This window comes from Aquarana catesbeiana, linkage group LG07, assembly GCF_042186555.1.
Source record: "Aquarana catesbeiana isolate 2022-GZ linkage group LG07, ASM4218655v1, whole genome shotgun sequence".
NCBI classification, from domain to species: Eukaryota; Metazoa; Chordata; class Amphibia; order Anura; family Ranidae; genus Aquarana; species Aquarana catesbeiana.
In genome coordinates this window covers 294,699,005-294,715,698 of record NC_133330.1, presented here as the reverse complement: position 1 = coordinate 294,715,698, position 16,694 = coordinate 294,699,005, and the positions used below count along the sequence as shown (strand labels likewise).

The window sequence follows — 16,694 nt, the reverse complement described above, 5'->3', positions numbered from 1 at the left end:
TTGCAGCAAATGTACCTTACTTTCAGCCTTGCACAGTTGCACAGGCTCTGACTCTGTACTGAAACTTTCCTCCCCAGCCTGACAGTCCATGATTGGTCCCAACCATTTCTTGGATTGCAGTCTTTTATCATGGAGGACCAGCATTACATGTAGGCATTACCACAGCTTCCTTTTTTTCAAAAAATCTAATTCTACACCCTGCCAGCCCCTTCCACCAGCCACGGTCTGTCTGCATTGCATATGAGAGAAGCCCAACAATGATGTCACTGGGTTTAAAATAAGGCGCGTAATGAAAACAAAGGTTTTATTTAAAGATGTCATTAGCATGTTGATGAGGGAGGAGGGGGATCCAGGGAAGAAAAAAATACAGGTTAAACTTTAGTATTTGTGATTGGGTTTAGATATTTTTTAAGCAGATGTATGGACTATATGGTTGTGATTGATATATGAACTCTATAGATTCAATACAGTGGACATTAAGGAATTACCTTTTTCCAATGTGATGTCAGATATGATATTTGGTGGTTTACCCCAATAGGCACACAGCTAAGAATTTCTATTGATCTTACACTTGTGGGGTGACAAGCACACTGTATAGACAGTTTCTTTGCATCTAAAGGATACAGTGGGGGAAAATAATTATTTGATCCGCTGCAGATTTTGTACGTTTTCACACTTACAAAGAAATGAAGGGTCTATAATTTTTTATCATAGGTGTATTTTAAATGATAGAGACAGAACATCAACCAAAAATCCCCCCAAAAAATAAAATAATACAAATGTTTTAAATGGAGTTGCAGTTCAGTGAGTAAAAGAAGTATTTGATTCCCAAACAAAACATTACTTAGTACTTGGTGGAGAAACCCTTGTTGGCAAGCACAGAGGTAAGACATTTCTTGTAGTTGGTTACCAGGTTTGCACACATCTCAGGGAGGAATTTTGGTCCACTCTTCTTTACAGATGTTCTCTAAATCCTTAAGGTTTCTTGGCTGTCGCTTGGCAACTCGAAGTGTCAGCTTCCTCTATAAATTTTCTATAGAATTAAAGTGGTTGTACCCCGCCCAAAAAAATCATGCTCCTGTCCCTTTAAGGCACGAGCTATAGCATAGTGCCTTTGTCTAGTCAATTGCCCCTTTGTATCTCCTACAGTACTTGGTTGATCCTGCCTGGTCCTGATTTCCCCTCTGTGAGCTGACCATGTTTATCATGGCTGCTGAGCCATAAAATTGTGGTCAGGATACGTGCCTCCATCATCTAGATTCTCTTCTGTGCGTCTGTGTGTCTCTACAGCTTGCCCCTCCTCCCTCCCTGTCAGCTCCGTAGTGTGTAGTGAGAACACGATCTCACCACCCACGATCTCACTGCCCCTCTCCTCCAGCCTTCATTCACTGACTATACTGTTTATCTAAAACAGAGGGGAAATCTCAGCCCCTCCCATTTGTCTCTCTTAGAACAGGATACAGAGCAGAGAGAGGAGGTGACCACAAATGAACACCCAAAAAAAAAAGGTTAGGATTGGAAAAAAACAAACAAAACACACTGCACTGCTTAATGAACAAACACATGGAGGCTAGATCAATTTTAGCCATTTGAGTTTACAACCACTTTAAGGTCTGGAGACTTGCTAGGCCACTCCATGTATGTTTTGGGCCACTGTCATGCTGGAAGACCCATCCATGACCCATCTTCAGCATTCTGGCTGAGGGAAGGTGGTTCTCATCCAAAATTTTACAATACATGGCCCCGTCCTTTGGCCCCTCAATGCAGTAAAGACGGCCTATACCTTTAGCAGAGAAACAGCCCAAAAGCTTAATGTTTCCACCTCCGTGCTTGACTGTAGGGATGGTATTCTTTGGGTAAATTTCAGCATTTTTCTTTCTTCAAACAAGATGAGTCGAGTTAATACCAAAGAGCTCACTTTTGGTCTCATCTGACCACAGTACTTGCTCCCAATCCTTGTCTGAATCATTTAGATGTTCATTGGCACACTTTAGACAGGCCTGTACATGTGCCTTCTTGAGGAGGGGGACCTTGCGGGTGCTGCAGGATTTCAATCCATGGCGGCGTATTGTGTTACCGATGGTTTGTTTGGTGACTGTTGTCACAAGCTTCTCCTGTGTAGTTCTGGGCTGATCCTTCACTTTTCTCACGATCATTCTTATCCCATGAAGTGAAATCTTGCATGAAGCTCAAGACCGAGGGTGATGGATGGTTACTTTATTTTGTATTTCTTTCATTTGCGAATAATTCCTCCAACAGTTGTCTCCTCCTCACCACGCTTCTTGATGATGTTCTTGTAGCCCATTCCAGCCTTGTGCAGGTCTACAATCTTGTCCCTGACGTCCTTTGACAGCTCTTTGGTCTTGCCCATGATGGTGAGTTTGAATGGAAGAAAGATTTTGTGGACAGGTGTCTTTTATACACGAGTTGTTGTTAGAATCATCTTCTTAAATTGACAGGATTAATCTGTGTACCACATACTGTAGCCAGTCTGTGGGAGCCAGAATTAATGTTGATTGGCAGGGGATAAAATATTTATTTTACTCACTGAACTGCAACTCAATCGATAACATTTGTATTGTGTGTTTTCTTCTGGATTTTTGGTTGATATCCTGTCTTTATCATTTAAAATACATCTATGATAAAAATTATAGACCCTCAATTTCTTTGTAAGTGGGCAAACTTACAAAATCTGCAGAGGATCAAATAATTATTTTCCCCACCGTATATGTTACAGACCACATTTAAAGGATAAGAAGCAGGTAGAAAACACCAATGGGTGAATGCATAATTTATTGCATTTCGTTTTCTTTTTGAATTTTTTTTTTTTTAGATAACTTGAACATATTGTGGAGTGTGATGTTACTTTCCACTTTAGCAGAAGCTCATTACCTCTCTTTCCTCCTCTTGCTCTTTTTTAATCTGTTCCAATCGGTACTGCTCGGCCATCTCTCTCTCCTGGGCCTCTCTCTGTGGAAACATGATGGTTCTGATTTTTAGAAGCCTACCGTACATAATACATATCGGTACTTTAAAAGTCACACACTTGTTCATGTAAATGCAAATAGAAGACAAATCCAGATCAACAGCACTGCAAAGTCAAGGTTTATTGCAATTCCATAAACCAGTTACCACTTCAGCTTTGGCACTTCTATACACCTTATGAACAAGTGCAAATTTGTTTATTTGGCGAAAACTTTGTCATCACATTTGATAAAGTAATACATATACTTTTTTTTCAGGACAAACAAGGCTTTTTTTTTTTTTGGTGATAAATACCTTACTAAAATGATTTTTTTTTATACAATCTATAAACAAACAGGAAAAAAAATGTAAAACATGCATTTGCTTCCATTTTAACCAATGGTAACAAATTATACATTTTATTCGTCCCATTTATGACACGTAAAAAAAAAAAATAACCCACAACAACAAATGCTTTTGTGCTATAGCACATTTTTAAATATGAAAAATGAAAAAACTGCAGTGTGTCCACCCCCCCCCCCCCCCCCACCTTTCTTTCCCCTACCTAAAAAAAAAAAAAAAAAACTGCTCTGTTAGTATGGTCATTGATAAACTAGTAATGTACTGGATGTTGTAACTCATATTTCAATGCCTACATAATGTTCCGATTTTGAAGCATGGGGGCTTAATTGCCTGTCTGTTCTTTTGTATCTGTAATTTCATGTGAAATGGCAATAAAAAAAGACAAATAAAAAAATAAAGCACAAAATGAAAAAAATTTAAAAAATGTTAAGCGGATGAAGGGAAGGGATCTTATTTAGGGATGATTAGGGGAAACAGGAACACATTTTATTTAAAATTATTTTTTTTCCTTTTAACTTGTTACACTGTATTATTAAAGGATAAGTTCACCTTTGTAAAAAAATAATAATAAATGCACAATTTTTTGCAGTTACACTCTGACAGGAAGAGAATGAAGTACCTGAGCTCAACAGTGCCCTGGTAGTTCATTTAGAACTACAAGCCAACAACTGCAAAGGCTGTCGGTAGTTGTAGTTCTCCCCTCTGTGAATGAAGGATGCTGCTGGAGCCCCTCATGGCTGCATTTATTTTTAAAATTGTGACAGCAAGTTCGGGGAGAAGATCCCCAGACTGCTGTCACTAGAGGCGGTGAATCAGGGAGGAGTGGGAACATGTTTTACGTTCCACTTTAAAAAATGGGTGGAATATGTAACATGTTCCCAAAGGTGCTCTTATCTTTTAGAAACATTGTTTATAAGCTCTGTGTTGGAGGACAAGTTTTTGGTGTCACTCAGAAAGCCAGGAAAATGCTGGTAAAAACAATGGTGGGGCGCAGCAATTGGGGAAAGAAACAGATCGCTATGTGTGACCTTTGTACTTCTGTGAATTTTTTTTGGGAGTATGTAGCACGCCTGGTAACACAGGCTTCTTTATAGGTTCCCAATAATCCTTGGTTACCACCACGGTTTGGGTAATGGTGATCTGAAATTGTCCTGATGGTGCCACCCATATCCTTGCCTGGTTATGACTGCAAGGAACCTGACACGGGAATATTAGTGTCACACAATTAACATCTTACACCAAATGAACGCAGGCTTTGAGAAGGACACCTACCTTTGCTCGGTCAGCTTCTAGAGAAAGGCGGTAGGCCTCATCCTGTTCTCTTTTCACATTTTCTCTTGCCTCTCGTTCATCCTAAAATTAATAAACAGAGGAACTAAACACTTCTGACATGTGGTATTAGTTCTTCAGTAATGATCCTTAGACACTCCGAATATTGTGTTAAAACAATTGACTGTGAAAACATTGTGTGTTGAGCGGTAACGTCTTCCTGCTATAGTCACACGATTAGACCCAGTATTATAATAAAAGTTAAACTACTGAAAACAGGAGTCAACCAATCATATGATTATTAAATGACAATCATTTGCAGAGTCTGCACCCCAACAATTCACACAATCATCCCTATTCAAGGACATATTTGACTTTTTGACAATTGTTATAAAATTAAAGCATGTTGAAGACTGAACTAAAATAGTCATTTTTAACATTAACGCATAAAAAGGCTAGTGAAGCATTTGTACTGTACACTGTATTTTATATCAGCATTTAATAAAAATACAGTTGCCCCAAGGTCATTAAAAAAATCTATTTCAGTTGTCTTTCAACGTTGATTCTCTAACTGGCCAAAAAATTTTAATATAGTAATAGTAAAACACCCATGACACCAATGGAGATGTACTATGTACATAACTGCCTTACAACTGAGCAATTTTCTGCTTGAAGCCTGTAGCTCTAAAATGCTCAACAAGCCAAATCTCATTAATTTCAATGACCCTTGTTCACATCTGAGTGTGCTTGTCGCTAACAAAGGTACATAAGCTTCTTTTTGGCAGATTACAAGTGTTTTTGGCCCCATAGACTACAATAGAAATGCCTGACTTGAGCGTTTTCTGCTCAAATCGCAGCTAATTTCCTCTCCCTGTACTCCCCCTAGTGCTTTCTAATGGCTAATAAAAATGCCTGAAGCTGTAAAACGCTCGTAATACACATCTAAAACACAACAAAAGCCAGTAAATCGCTACACTCAGGTGTGAATAGAGCCCAAGACCCCTTTCACACTGGAGCATTTTGCAGGCGCTATAGCGTTAAAAATATCGCCTGCAAACCGCCCCAAAACAGCTGCTCCAATCGCTCCAGTGTGAAAGCCCGAGGGCTTTCACACTGGAGCGGTGCGCTGGCAGGGCTTCAGAGAAAGTCCTGCCAGCAGCTTCTTTGGAGCAGTGAACTCACCGCCCCTCCACCTCTGCTCCCCATTGAAATCAATGGGGCAGTGCTGCAACACCGCCGGCAAAACACCGCTCCGGATTTAACTCCTTTTCGGCCGCAAGCAGGGGGTTAAAACCGCCCTGCTAGCGGCCGAATAGCGCCGCTAAAACGGCACTAAAAATAGCGCCGCTAAAACGGCACTAAAAATAGCGCCGCTTTACCGCTGACGCGCGGGCGTCGGCAGTGTGAAAGGGGTCTAAGAGATATAGTTTTCTGCTCCTGTGGTTGACTCATTGCAGCAGTATTTCTGTTAATACAACACAGAGACTAATCAAGTGAATAGAACAGCGGTGTGTACAATTCTGCAATAAAGTTTGCTAAATTGCAAAGCACGGACTGGACTGCTTTTTCTCTCAAAAAAAAAGTAAGAACTATTTACTAAAGTGTTATACATGCAGCGTGTAATTACTGTGTGCTAGCAGCCTTTTTTACAATATAAAAACTGCTATAGCATATAAACTAAATATACAGCAAGAACTTTTTAATTGATTTTTCCATTATTTTGCTTATAAAAAGCCAATTAAAAAAGATTTCTTTTCCGCATATTATCATACAATAACTTATGATTTGGTGTTAGTTATGAGGTTCCATGAGGTGTCGATTAAGGGGAGTAGAAAATGAAGCAATTTGAGATGGCGATGAAATAACACTTCAGAGAAATTATAGCTTTCTGTGGTTAAATAACTATTTAATGCAAAAACTCCAAAGACATGCTGGTAGGTTAATTGGCTCCTGTCTAAATTGGCCCTAGTATCTGTGTGCGTGTTTGCATGCATGCATTTGAGATAGCAACCTTGGACTGTAAGCTTCTCCAGGACAGGGGCTGATGTTAATGTACACATCACAACCAACACCAACCATAAGTTATTGTATGAGAATATGCAGAAAAAAATACATATTTTTGAACTGGTTTGTTATTCATTATTATTAATAATAATAATCATTATTATTGCAAAATAATGTAAAGGTCGAAAAAAATTCTTGTGGTACATTTAGTTTAACTATATACTATAGCAGTTTTTATTTGTTTTCATGTAAAGGACTACATAATTGTTGGCACTATATACCGGTAACTATAATAATAAAAATGGTCCAATATTCATGTCATATTTTAAAATGTAAGTATATAAATGATTTTAAATTCATTATTTACACACAGCAAAAAAATTCTACACCACCGTAGATGGCAATCCTGAAGGTGGTACTAAAATCAGAAAGTTTTTTTTTTACCCTAATGCATTCTATGCATTAAAGTAAAAAAAATTCTGCATACAGCTCCTCTCCAAGCCCCCCCACCCCCTATATACTTACCTGAGCCCGATCTCGATCCAGCGCTGTGCATGAGAGCAGACACTCTCTCACTCCTCACTGGCTCAGAGACATTGGCTCCCGCTGTTGTCAATCACAGCCAGTGAGAAGGAAACAGGGAGGGGCCGAGTCGCAGGCTGTGTGCTTTGGACACACAAAGCCAGCTCAGGAACGGGCTTGCACGAGTGCCCCAATAGCAGAGCTGCAAGCAGGCACTGGGGTTTATTTACTAAAACAGGAGTGTGCAATGACCAATCAGGCATCAAAATATAAACAGATACTAATATTTCTTAGTAACATAGTATGTTGTTGGTCCAGGATCAGGAAGATTTTTTTTTTTTTACTGGAGCACACTGGACAGATCTGAGTACCACTGGATTGAAACACATCTATGAAGGTGGCTGCACTCTATTCTCTGCTCCAGGATAATTGAAATAAATCCAGCAGGTTTGATTGCACAAAGTCTTATGCAATGCTTTTAGCATGAATAAAGGATACTCTTATCTTCATCTCTGATGTGATCTTTTATAAAGGCATAAATATAAATTAGACCATGTTTTATGTGTTTTTTTTCACCTTCCTTTGGATCATTTGGGAGTTTAGGGTCCTAAGAATGCAAAGATTTCTTTTTCTTTTTTTTTGTGGATGAATCAAACGGACATCTGTCTCTTTTCAACCTATGTAACTGCCGCTTTACAGTTCACTGGGAGCCTTATATGCCATAATGCATACAGCCGTTTAAGGCTTATTGGCCATCCTCAATACAATGTATGGAACTCATGGCTTTAATGGATTTATTTCAATTATCCTGGAGCAGAGAACCAAGTGCAACCACCTTCATAGTGTATATTTCAGGTCTACTTAGTAGTATTAGGACAGACACAGCATCCTCTGTTGTAAGCAATGCAGCTCATGACAGCACCGCATTTAGATCGGATTCAGTATTATCACCTCTAATGCAAACGATTCAACCCTTGCACCCAGGTAGGGCTGTCACTGCCAGATTACGTCCCATTGCTGACTCCTTGCTGGGAGCTAACAGTAACAAAGGTCCTGCGGTTTCTTTTCCATTTAATTAAAGGTGGAACCTGTGGCTCCCCTGCATGGCAGCGGAACTGCTACACCACTCTCGCTGCGGGGCCCGGCACCAAACCCTCGGAATTAATTTGAAAAAGGGGAGTGTGTCATGACTGAAGCAGAGCAAGAGAGATATACACTGTATTTTTCTCAGATGGGTTTCAGTTTTGTTCAACAGTTCCAGTTCTACTTTAATGAGATCATGTGAACACACTGTTAACAAAACCAACAGAGTGGCTTGCTGTTAGATAAAAATAGAGGGAAAAAACACCAGGATAGACAGAGAATAAAGTACTGTATATGAAAAAAAAAATAATGAAGAGGTAATCTCATTTTAATGTTTCCTTAATTTCTTGAAATGCAAGAAAGACACAGAGCAAAAAAAAAAAAAAAAAAACATACGTGACATACTTTACATTGCTCCTAAATTATTTAATTAAAGTGGTTCTAAAGCCTTAAGGGTTTTCACCTTAATGCATTCTTTGCATTAAAGTGATTGTAAAGGTTTGTTATTTTACAAAAACCCCCCAAAAAACTAACATGTCATACTTACCTGCTCTGTGCAAGGGTTTTGCACAAAGTGGCGCTGATCCTCCTTTTCTGGCTCCTCCTCTTCATCGAATGCCCCTACGGAGAGACGCTTTCCAAGGGGGCACCTGTCCAAGCATGCTCCTGAGTCCTGCTGCTGCGTCCATTGGCACAGACAGCAAGACTCGGCCAGCCCCCCCCGCCGTCACTAGATTTGATTGACAGCTGTGGGAGCCAATGGCTCTTGCTGCTATTAATCTATCCAATGAGGACCCAAGACAGGGGCTGGAGCTGGTGGGCTTGTGCTTACAGCTGGAACAATCGGGTTCAGCTAAGAAAAAGGGGGGCTCTGGGGGAAGCTGCAGCGCAGGAGGTTTTTTTTACCTTAATGCATAGAATGCATTAAGATGAACAACCTTGAGGATTTACAACTCAACTAACTACAACTAAGATGAAAAACCTTCTGTGCCGTAGATCCCCCCAATGACCCCCTCTTTTCCTTACATGAGCTCATCCGATCCAGCGATGTGCACAAGCGCAGCGGCTCCCTCCGCTGTCTCTCTCCTCATTGGACAGATTGTTAGCAGCAGGAACCAATCGCTGTCAATCAAATCCAGTGACACAGGAGTGATTTCTATGCAGAGCTGCACCATATTTTCTATTCTCCCATTCTAGTAAGTGAACCCCAGATAGCAGTTGGAACCAATTGTTCCCGCTGCCATCAATCAAATCCAGTGACATGGGAGCGGGGCCGAGTCCCACTGTCAGTGTCAATGGACGCAGCAGCATCTGTGGGGGCACCCGATGAAGAGGAGGGGCCTGGAGCACCTGTGGGGGACCCAAGAAGAAGAGGATCTGGGCTGCTCTGTGCAAAACCATTGCACAGAGCAGGTAATTATAACATGTTTTTTATTTTTAATTTGAAAAAAACTGAAAGTTAACAACCACTTTAATACAAGTTCTTAAGTGCTCATTCAGATGTTGATTAATCCTGTCCTCCATGCAGAGCTGCTTAGAGATGGGTGTGCATCCACCTCAGAGCTGCAAGCAGGCACTGGGGTTTATTTACTAAAACAGGAGTGTGCAAAATCTGTTGCAGCTCTGCATAGAAACCAACCAGGTTCCAGGTTTTTTGTCAAAATTTACCTGAACAAGCTGAAATTAGAAACTGATTGGCCCTCCATGTTTGGCTGCATCAGATTTTGCACTCTCCAGTTTTAGTAAATCAACCCCACTCTGCCTTCAGATCAGTTCACCAGCTCCTGTCCACATGTCAAACTTTGATATGTGATTGTGTCTGTGCACCTGTTTCTTGTGCATCCACTTCCATGGGCTGCCTGCCTGCAGCTACAAGGTGGATGGACATACATCTGCCAGCAGCTCAGCACAGAGGATCAATGATTCACATTTGCTCCACCACGGTTGGGTTGGAAGTCTCTCAATTAGTTTAGGTTAGGAGGGCTAAGAAAGGTAGGCTCCTGCATTTTTTTTAATGAAAGTACACTTGTACTTAATGTGTTTCTAAAGGATGAAGGTTTTTTACTTTCATGCATTGTATACATTAAGATAAAGAAACACCTCCATGCAGCAGCCCCTCTAATACGTATCTGAGCCCAATCTCTCCGGGACTCTTTCTCCTCATTGGCTGAGACAGCTGCGGGAGCGATCGTCAATCCCAGCCAATGAGGATAGAGAGGGGACGGGGCCGAGCCGCAGCTCTGTGTGTGAATGGACACGCAGAGCTGTGCCTCAAGGACTAGCCTGATTGGGTGTCCCCACTGTTAGCTGCTTGCTCTGGGGGCACTCCGCAGTAGGGAGGGGCCAAGAGCGCCGGTGAGGGACCCAAGAAGTGGAGGATCGGGGCTGCTCTGTGCAAAATCACTGCACAGAGCAGGTGATAATGATAAGTTTGTTATTTTTTTTTAAAAGTAGACCTTTAATATCACTTTAAAAGCTGATCTCCAGAAGAACAGCTAAAAATATGAAATACATATTGTTATACGTACAAGGTTCGTGTTGACAGGTGTTCTAGCCAAATGTAACAATTTCCAATACAATTTTCAAAGTTAAGCAGCTGCATTTAAATAGAAAATGGAGCATTTGGAAAAAAAATGGCAGTGTTCACCTCAAGAAGTAATGCTGTGTCTGAAGAGACACATTATAATGCAAAGCAGGTCAAATGCAGCCTCTGAACTGCCATGTGTACTGCTCAATTAAAGTTTTTGTAACCTTAATAACCCCTAAATACCTTTTTTTTTCCAGATGTCTATAATCTGGTATTGTGACTCCTGGCCGCTCTCCTACTCCGAGATCCAGGGCTACAGCGGGAGGGGCCGATATTTCCCTCTGATGTCAGCCAGGATGTCACATGACCCCCGTACTGGCTGCTCAGCCCCTCCCACTGTAGCCCAGGGATTGGAGTAGTAGAGCGGCTGGGAGTCACGTGACCAGCCTGAGGATATCTGAAAAAGGTATTTAGAGGCTTTGTTTTCAATAAACACTTACACTGAGTTATCGCTGGATAAAGGAGAGGGAGACAGCTCACAAGCTGACAGGCAGGGAGGGGGGAGAGAGCGGAGCTGTGGATGACAGAGGCACGTAAACTGACCAAGGTGTCAGGGCTCAGCAGGTCAAATTACCACATTTTCACCTAACTAGCGTTCAGGGTATTCTGACAGTCACGGGTTGCGGATGTGAGCCATGGGTGCTGGCCTGCAATTTTTGATTTTCAGAAGGAAGTATGGAGGAGTTATGCTGACAGAGGCATCCATGGCTTGAATTTTGAACAGTTTATCAGGAACTGGAGATTATTTGCTCTATGACCAGCTTAAAGGTAAACTAAGTTGTGAGTATACCGGTAAAGTTCTTTTGCAAACATTAAAAATTCACTCAAATATTTGTTTCCGTATTTGTTCTTTAAAAGAGACATTAGCTATGTTTCGTCACTAAATTAAACTACATGTTCACAATATAAAACAAAATTGAAATGTATTTCACTTTCATACATTGCTCAATTATAGATGACTTTAAATAAGGCAGATCCTTATGTATTATCGGCTGTATGTAGGCAGTATATAGAACTCACAGTCCACTTTTGTCTTGCACTGCAGGCAGTTCCTACCTTCATGAATCATTTATGATTGTTCATAATGCATTGGCCCCAACGTAAAAAAAAGGCCAATAATGTCCAATCATTTCTAAATGAAGATAGATTTTCCAAGAGAAAATTAAAGAGACATGTTTATAATCCCTTGGAGACATCCAAAGCGGGTGGTGTATACATACTGCAAGAGAGAAACACTTAGAAAATACTTCACTATTTATGACCAAATTGATCTGATGACTTGACATTCCAATATGAGCTTTACTGGTATTTGGCGCATTAGGTGACCGCAGGTATGGCCTTTTTTGCCTTTTTTTTTCTTCAAGAATACCGAATTGGGATTTTGACATTGTGTAATTTTGTGTCAACTTCTGAGACAGAAGTGAAGTCTGCATGCTGTCTGCCTATACCAATTCTAAGCTTTGTACCACAATGATCCAATCTCAGGAGAAAACAGTTTGCTCAAAGCAGAGTTAAAGGCTAGTCTGACCTCCTTCCTCTTAAAAGAATTCTCAGCGTTGCAGAGAGCTTCATAACCTTTACAAGCTTGGCTTTGCCATCACTATAACTTGGTTTTAAAAGAAAGAAAAGTGTGAGGAGCAGAGAAGGGCAGGAGAAATGCTGCAGGTATCATCTTATTGGTAAGGGATAACAGTGTTTGGTCACCCTGAAACAGATCCAACAGTGGCATCTGGTGGATGGGTCAACTGCCATCCTACATCTATGGACAATCAAGCAAACCACTCCTGCTAAGAACCACTGGGGATTAAGATTGGGTATTTTATTCAGCAAGTGCAACAATCATGCTGGAATCAGAAAGTTCTCATGGCTTTATCATTAAAAAGGGCTCATTTATAAAAAGAGAGTGGATATCGCGGCCCACATTTTACAGCTCATTCATAACACTGCCTGGTTTTACATCTGGTGATCCAAGTACATGCTTCAGAGTGTGGCAAGTTGGCTGGTTGAGGTCTCCGTCTCCTCCCTGTGTTCTCCAGTGCCTCTAACGCCTTCCCCTGCTTTTGTGTATTGTCTTGGGTGGCAGTGGGATAGAGTTTATGGGGTTCATGCATGCCCAGCACTTAAGACATGGGTGCTCAACCTGTGGCCCTCTAGCTATTGTGGAACTACAAGTCTCATCATGCTTCTGCCTTTGGGAGTCATGCTTGTAACTGTCAATGGCCAGCAATGCCTCATGGGACTTGTAAATCCGCAACAGCTGCAGGGCCACAGGTTAAACCCCCATGACATAAGAACTATATGATGCTCTTGTGAAATCCCTGAAGAAGCAACAACCACGCTGTAATAAGCGTTGGACTAAGCCAGCCAACAGGAACATACAAGCATAGAGTGTTGTACTTCTACAGAACCCTTTATGGTTTTAAAGGGGTTGTAAAGGTAAAAATTTTTTCACCTTAATGCATTATATGCATTAAGGTGAAAAAACTTTTGACAATACCGCCACCCCCAGCCCCCCTGTTTTACTTACCTGACACCTCGAATCTCCGCTGCTCGTTCTCGTCATCTCTATTGCAGCTCAGCCTGGTCACTGATTGGCTGCAGTGGATGGATTGAAAGCAGCGCAGCCATTGGCTCGCGCTGCTGTCAATCACATCCGATGACGCGGCGCGCCGGGGGGCGGGGCCGAGTGATACAGCGAGCGGCTATAGCCGCCGGCTGTATCACGGGAGCGCGCCCGCAACAACTAACCACCATGCAAGGGAGCTCGCATTAAGGTGGTTATTTCTTGCGGGGAGGAGCTGAAACAGCCGCCGAGGGACCCCAGAAGAGCAGGTTCGGGGCCACTCTGTGCAGAACGAGCTGCACAGTGAAGGTAAGTATGACATGTTAGTTATTTTTAAAAAAAAATAAAATTACCTTTACAACCCCTTTAATGTTGTTTTGCTATATTGTGGAAGTATTCATGGTCATAAAGGACAGATCTCTTCTAAAAACTGAGAAGTTTCCCGTACTATCTGTCACTATTTGAATGATGTGGCCATGCTGTTTTCAGACACAAAGCTCTGTGTGTCTGAATGAACTACAAGCCCAAACACCCTTAGCGGATGTCAGGTTGTAGTTCTCAATGAACTACCACAGCGCTGTGGAGCGATGTGGTAGTTCATTGAGTCTTTCCGGTCAGGGAGTATCGGCTTACCATTACTGGCAAGCACATACACTGACAGTCTGCAGGAGACCAGTATGGCATCAGCGATCTGCTAAATCACTGGTGCAATGCTTTACAGGCTCCTACTACAAAAATAATAAATGCACATATTTTTACCTGCAAAATGTGCATTTATAATTTTTTTATAGTCTTATAAAAAAGTGAACTCCTCCTTTAATCTCTTTCACTTTGTAGCTCATTTATAATGCTGAATGATCATGAAACCTCTGAAACCAAAAGTCCTGGCCCGCACATTTGTTCCAGAACACTGATTTACTAAGCAGTGATGCCACAGGATGAGCATGACAGACAAAAAAAAAAAACAAACAAAAAAAAGATATAGTGGCACCCCCTTTTCTATAAAGATTCAATTTAACTCGAAACTTGCATCCACAATACAGCGGGTAAAATGATTATTTGATTCCCTGCAGATTTTGTAAGTTTGCCCACTTACATAGAAATGAAGGGTCTATAATTTTTTATCATAGCTGCATTCTAAATAATGGAGACAGAATATCAACCAAAAATCCAGAAAAAAAAACACAATACAAATGTTATAAATGGAGTTGCAGTTCAGTGAGTAAAATAAGTATTTTATCCCCTACCAACCAACGATAATTCTGGCTTCCACAGCCGGGCTACAGTATGTGCTCATGTGGTACACAGATTAATCCTGTCATTTTAAGAAAGTGCTCCTAACGACAACTCGTTATGTGTATAAGAGACACCTGTCCACAGAATCGCTTTCTTCCATTCAAACCTCACCATCATAGGAAAGACCAAAGAGCTGTCACAGGACGTCAGGGACAAGATTGTAGACCTGCACAAGACTGGAATAAGCTCCATGACCATCAACAAGAAGCTTGGTGAGAAGGAGACAACTTTTGGAGAGACTATTCGCAAATAGAAAAAAAAAAAAAAAAAAAACCATCAATCGTCCTCGGTCTGGAGCTCCATGCCAGATTTCGCCTCAGGGGGTAAGGATGACAACGAGAAAAGTGAGGGATCTACCCATTACACAGGAGGAGCTTGTGAATGATCTCAAGGCAGTTGGGACCACAGTCACCAAACAGACCATTGGTAACACAATACGTTGCCACTGATTGAAATCCTGCAGAGCCGCAAGGTCTTCCTCCTCAAGAAGGCACACGTACAGGCCTGTCTGAAGTTTGCCAATGAACATCTAAAGGATTCAGAAAAGGATTGGGAGGAAGTACTGTGGTCAGATGAGACCAAAATTTAGCTCTTTGGCATTAACTTGAGTTCCTGTGTTTGGAGGAAGAAAAATGCTGACTATGTCCCTAAGAACACCATCCCTTCAAGTTAAGCATGGAGGTGGAATTATGCTTTGGGGCTGTTTCTCTGCTAAAGGTACAGGCCGACTTTGCCACATTGAGGGGCCAATGGATGGGGCCATGTATTGTAAAATCTTGGATGAGAACCTTCTTCCCTCAGCCAGCACGATGGGTCTTTCAGCATGACAATGATTCAAAACATACCGCCGAGGCAACAAAAGGAGTGGCTCAAGAAGAAGCATATTAAAGTCATGGAGTGGCCTCCAGGCCTTAATCCTAAAGAAAATTTATGGAGGGAGCTGAAACTGAGTTGCCAAGCGACAGCCAAGAAAACCTTAAGGATTTAGAGAACAGTAAACAAGAGTGGACCAAAATCCCTACTGAGATATGTGCAAATCTGGTAACCAACTACAAGAAACATCTTACCTCTGTGCTTGCCAATAAGGGTTTCTCCACCAAGTACTAAGTCATGTTTTGCTTGGGGATCAAATACTTATTTTACTCACTGAACTGAAACTCAATCTATAACATTTGTATCATGTGTTTTTTTCTGGATATTCTGCTCCTATCATTTAAAGTGGTGTTCCGGCCGAAATTATACTTTTTAAATAAAAATACCCCTATAACACACAAGCTTAATGTATTCTAGTAAAGTTAGTCTGTAAACTAAGGTCTGTTTTGTTATTTTATAGCAGTAGTTTTTTATTTTATAAAAACTTACAGCAGGCCGTGGCCATCTTAAGTGTGGGCATCTGACGCCAGACTGTATTTCTTCCTGGATCTCATCCTTGCAGATCTCGCACATGCTCAGTGCAGCACAAGCAGTGCAAAAAGGGTTTCAGGTAAGGTTTCCATAGCAACGGCAGTGTCAGAGGAAGTTGCCGCCCCTTCCCAGAAGGCATTGCAAACAGGAAATGATGTGATGGGCCACGGCCAAGGAGGAGGAAGTGAAAAATGAATACAGCAGATATACAGTAGGTGCTGAGAAAAAAAATATCCAATTCGTTTACAGTGCACAGTTTAGTGAGGGATGCTGAAGAGTTGTAAAAGTGGGTGGAACTCCACTTTAAAATACACCTATGATGAAAATATAGATCCTTCATTTCTTTGTAAGTGGACAAACTTAATAAATTTGCAGGGAATCAAATAATTATTTTCCCCCACTGTATATTTGACCTTCATGCAATGTACAGAATTCCTCAAGTGTCGAGCTGTACCAAACTGGACTGTTAGAAAATTCAGAAAGATTATCCTGAGGAAACAGAAGCTAATTTGGAGATTTTTAATGAGGTAGAAATAAGGTATTTACCCGTCTGTGTAGGAACATTCCTCCATAAATTACGCTGCACAAAACTTCAATATTGTCTAAATGCTAAAGCAATATGCAGCGAAGAAACTGTGC

General features: G+C 41.3%; 1 protein-coding gene across 2 annotated transcripts in view; it reads right to left on the bottom strand.

Moving 5' to 3' along the window:
• Positions 1-16,694, bottom strand: part of FAF1 (Fas associated factor 1) — a 473,366-nt gene that overhangs the window by 51,349 nt on the left and 405,323 nt on the right. For both annotated transcript variants that reach the window (XM_073593564.1, XM_073593565.1), the window contains exons 16-17: positions 4,600-4,680; positions 2,893-2,970 (exon numbers count right to left, since the gene is read on the bottom strand). In XM_073593564.1, coding sequence (XP_073449665.1) covers positions 2,893-2,970; positions 4,600-4,680 — 159 coding nt within the window. The remainder of the gene's footprint in view (positions 1-2,892; positions 2,971-4,599; positions 4,681-16,694) is intronic.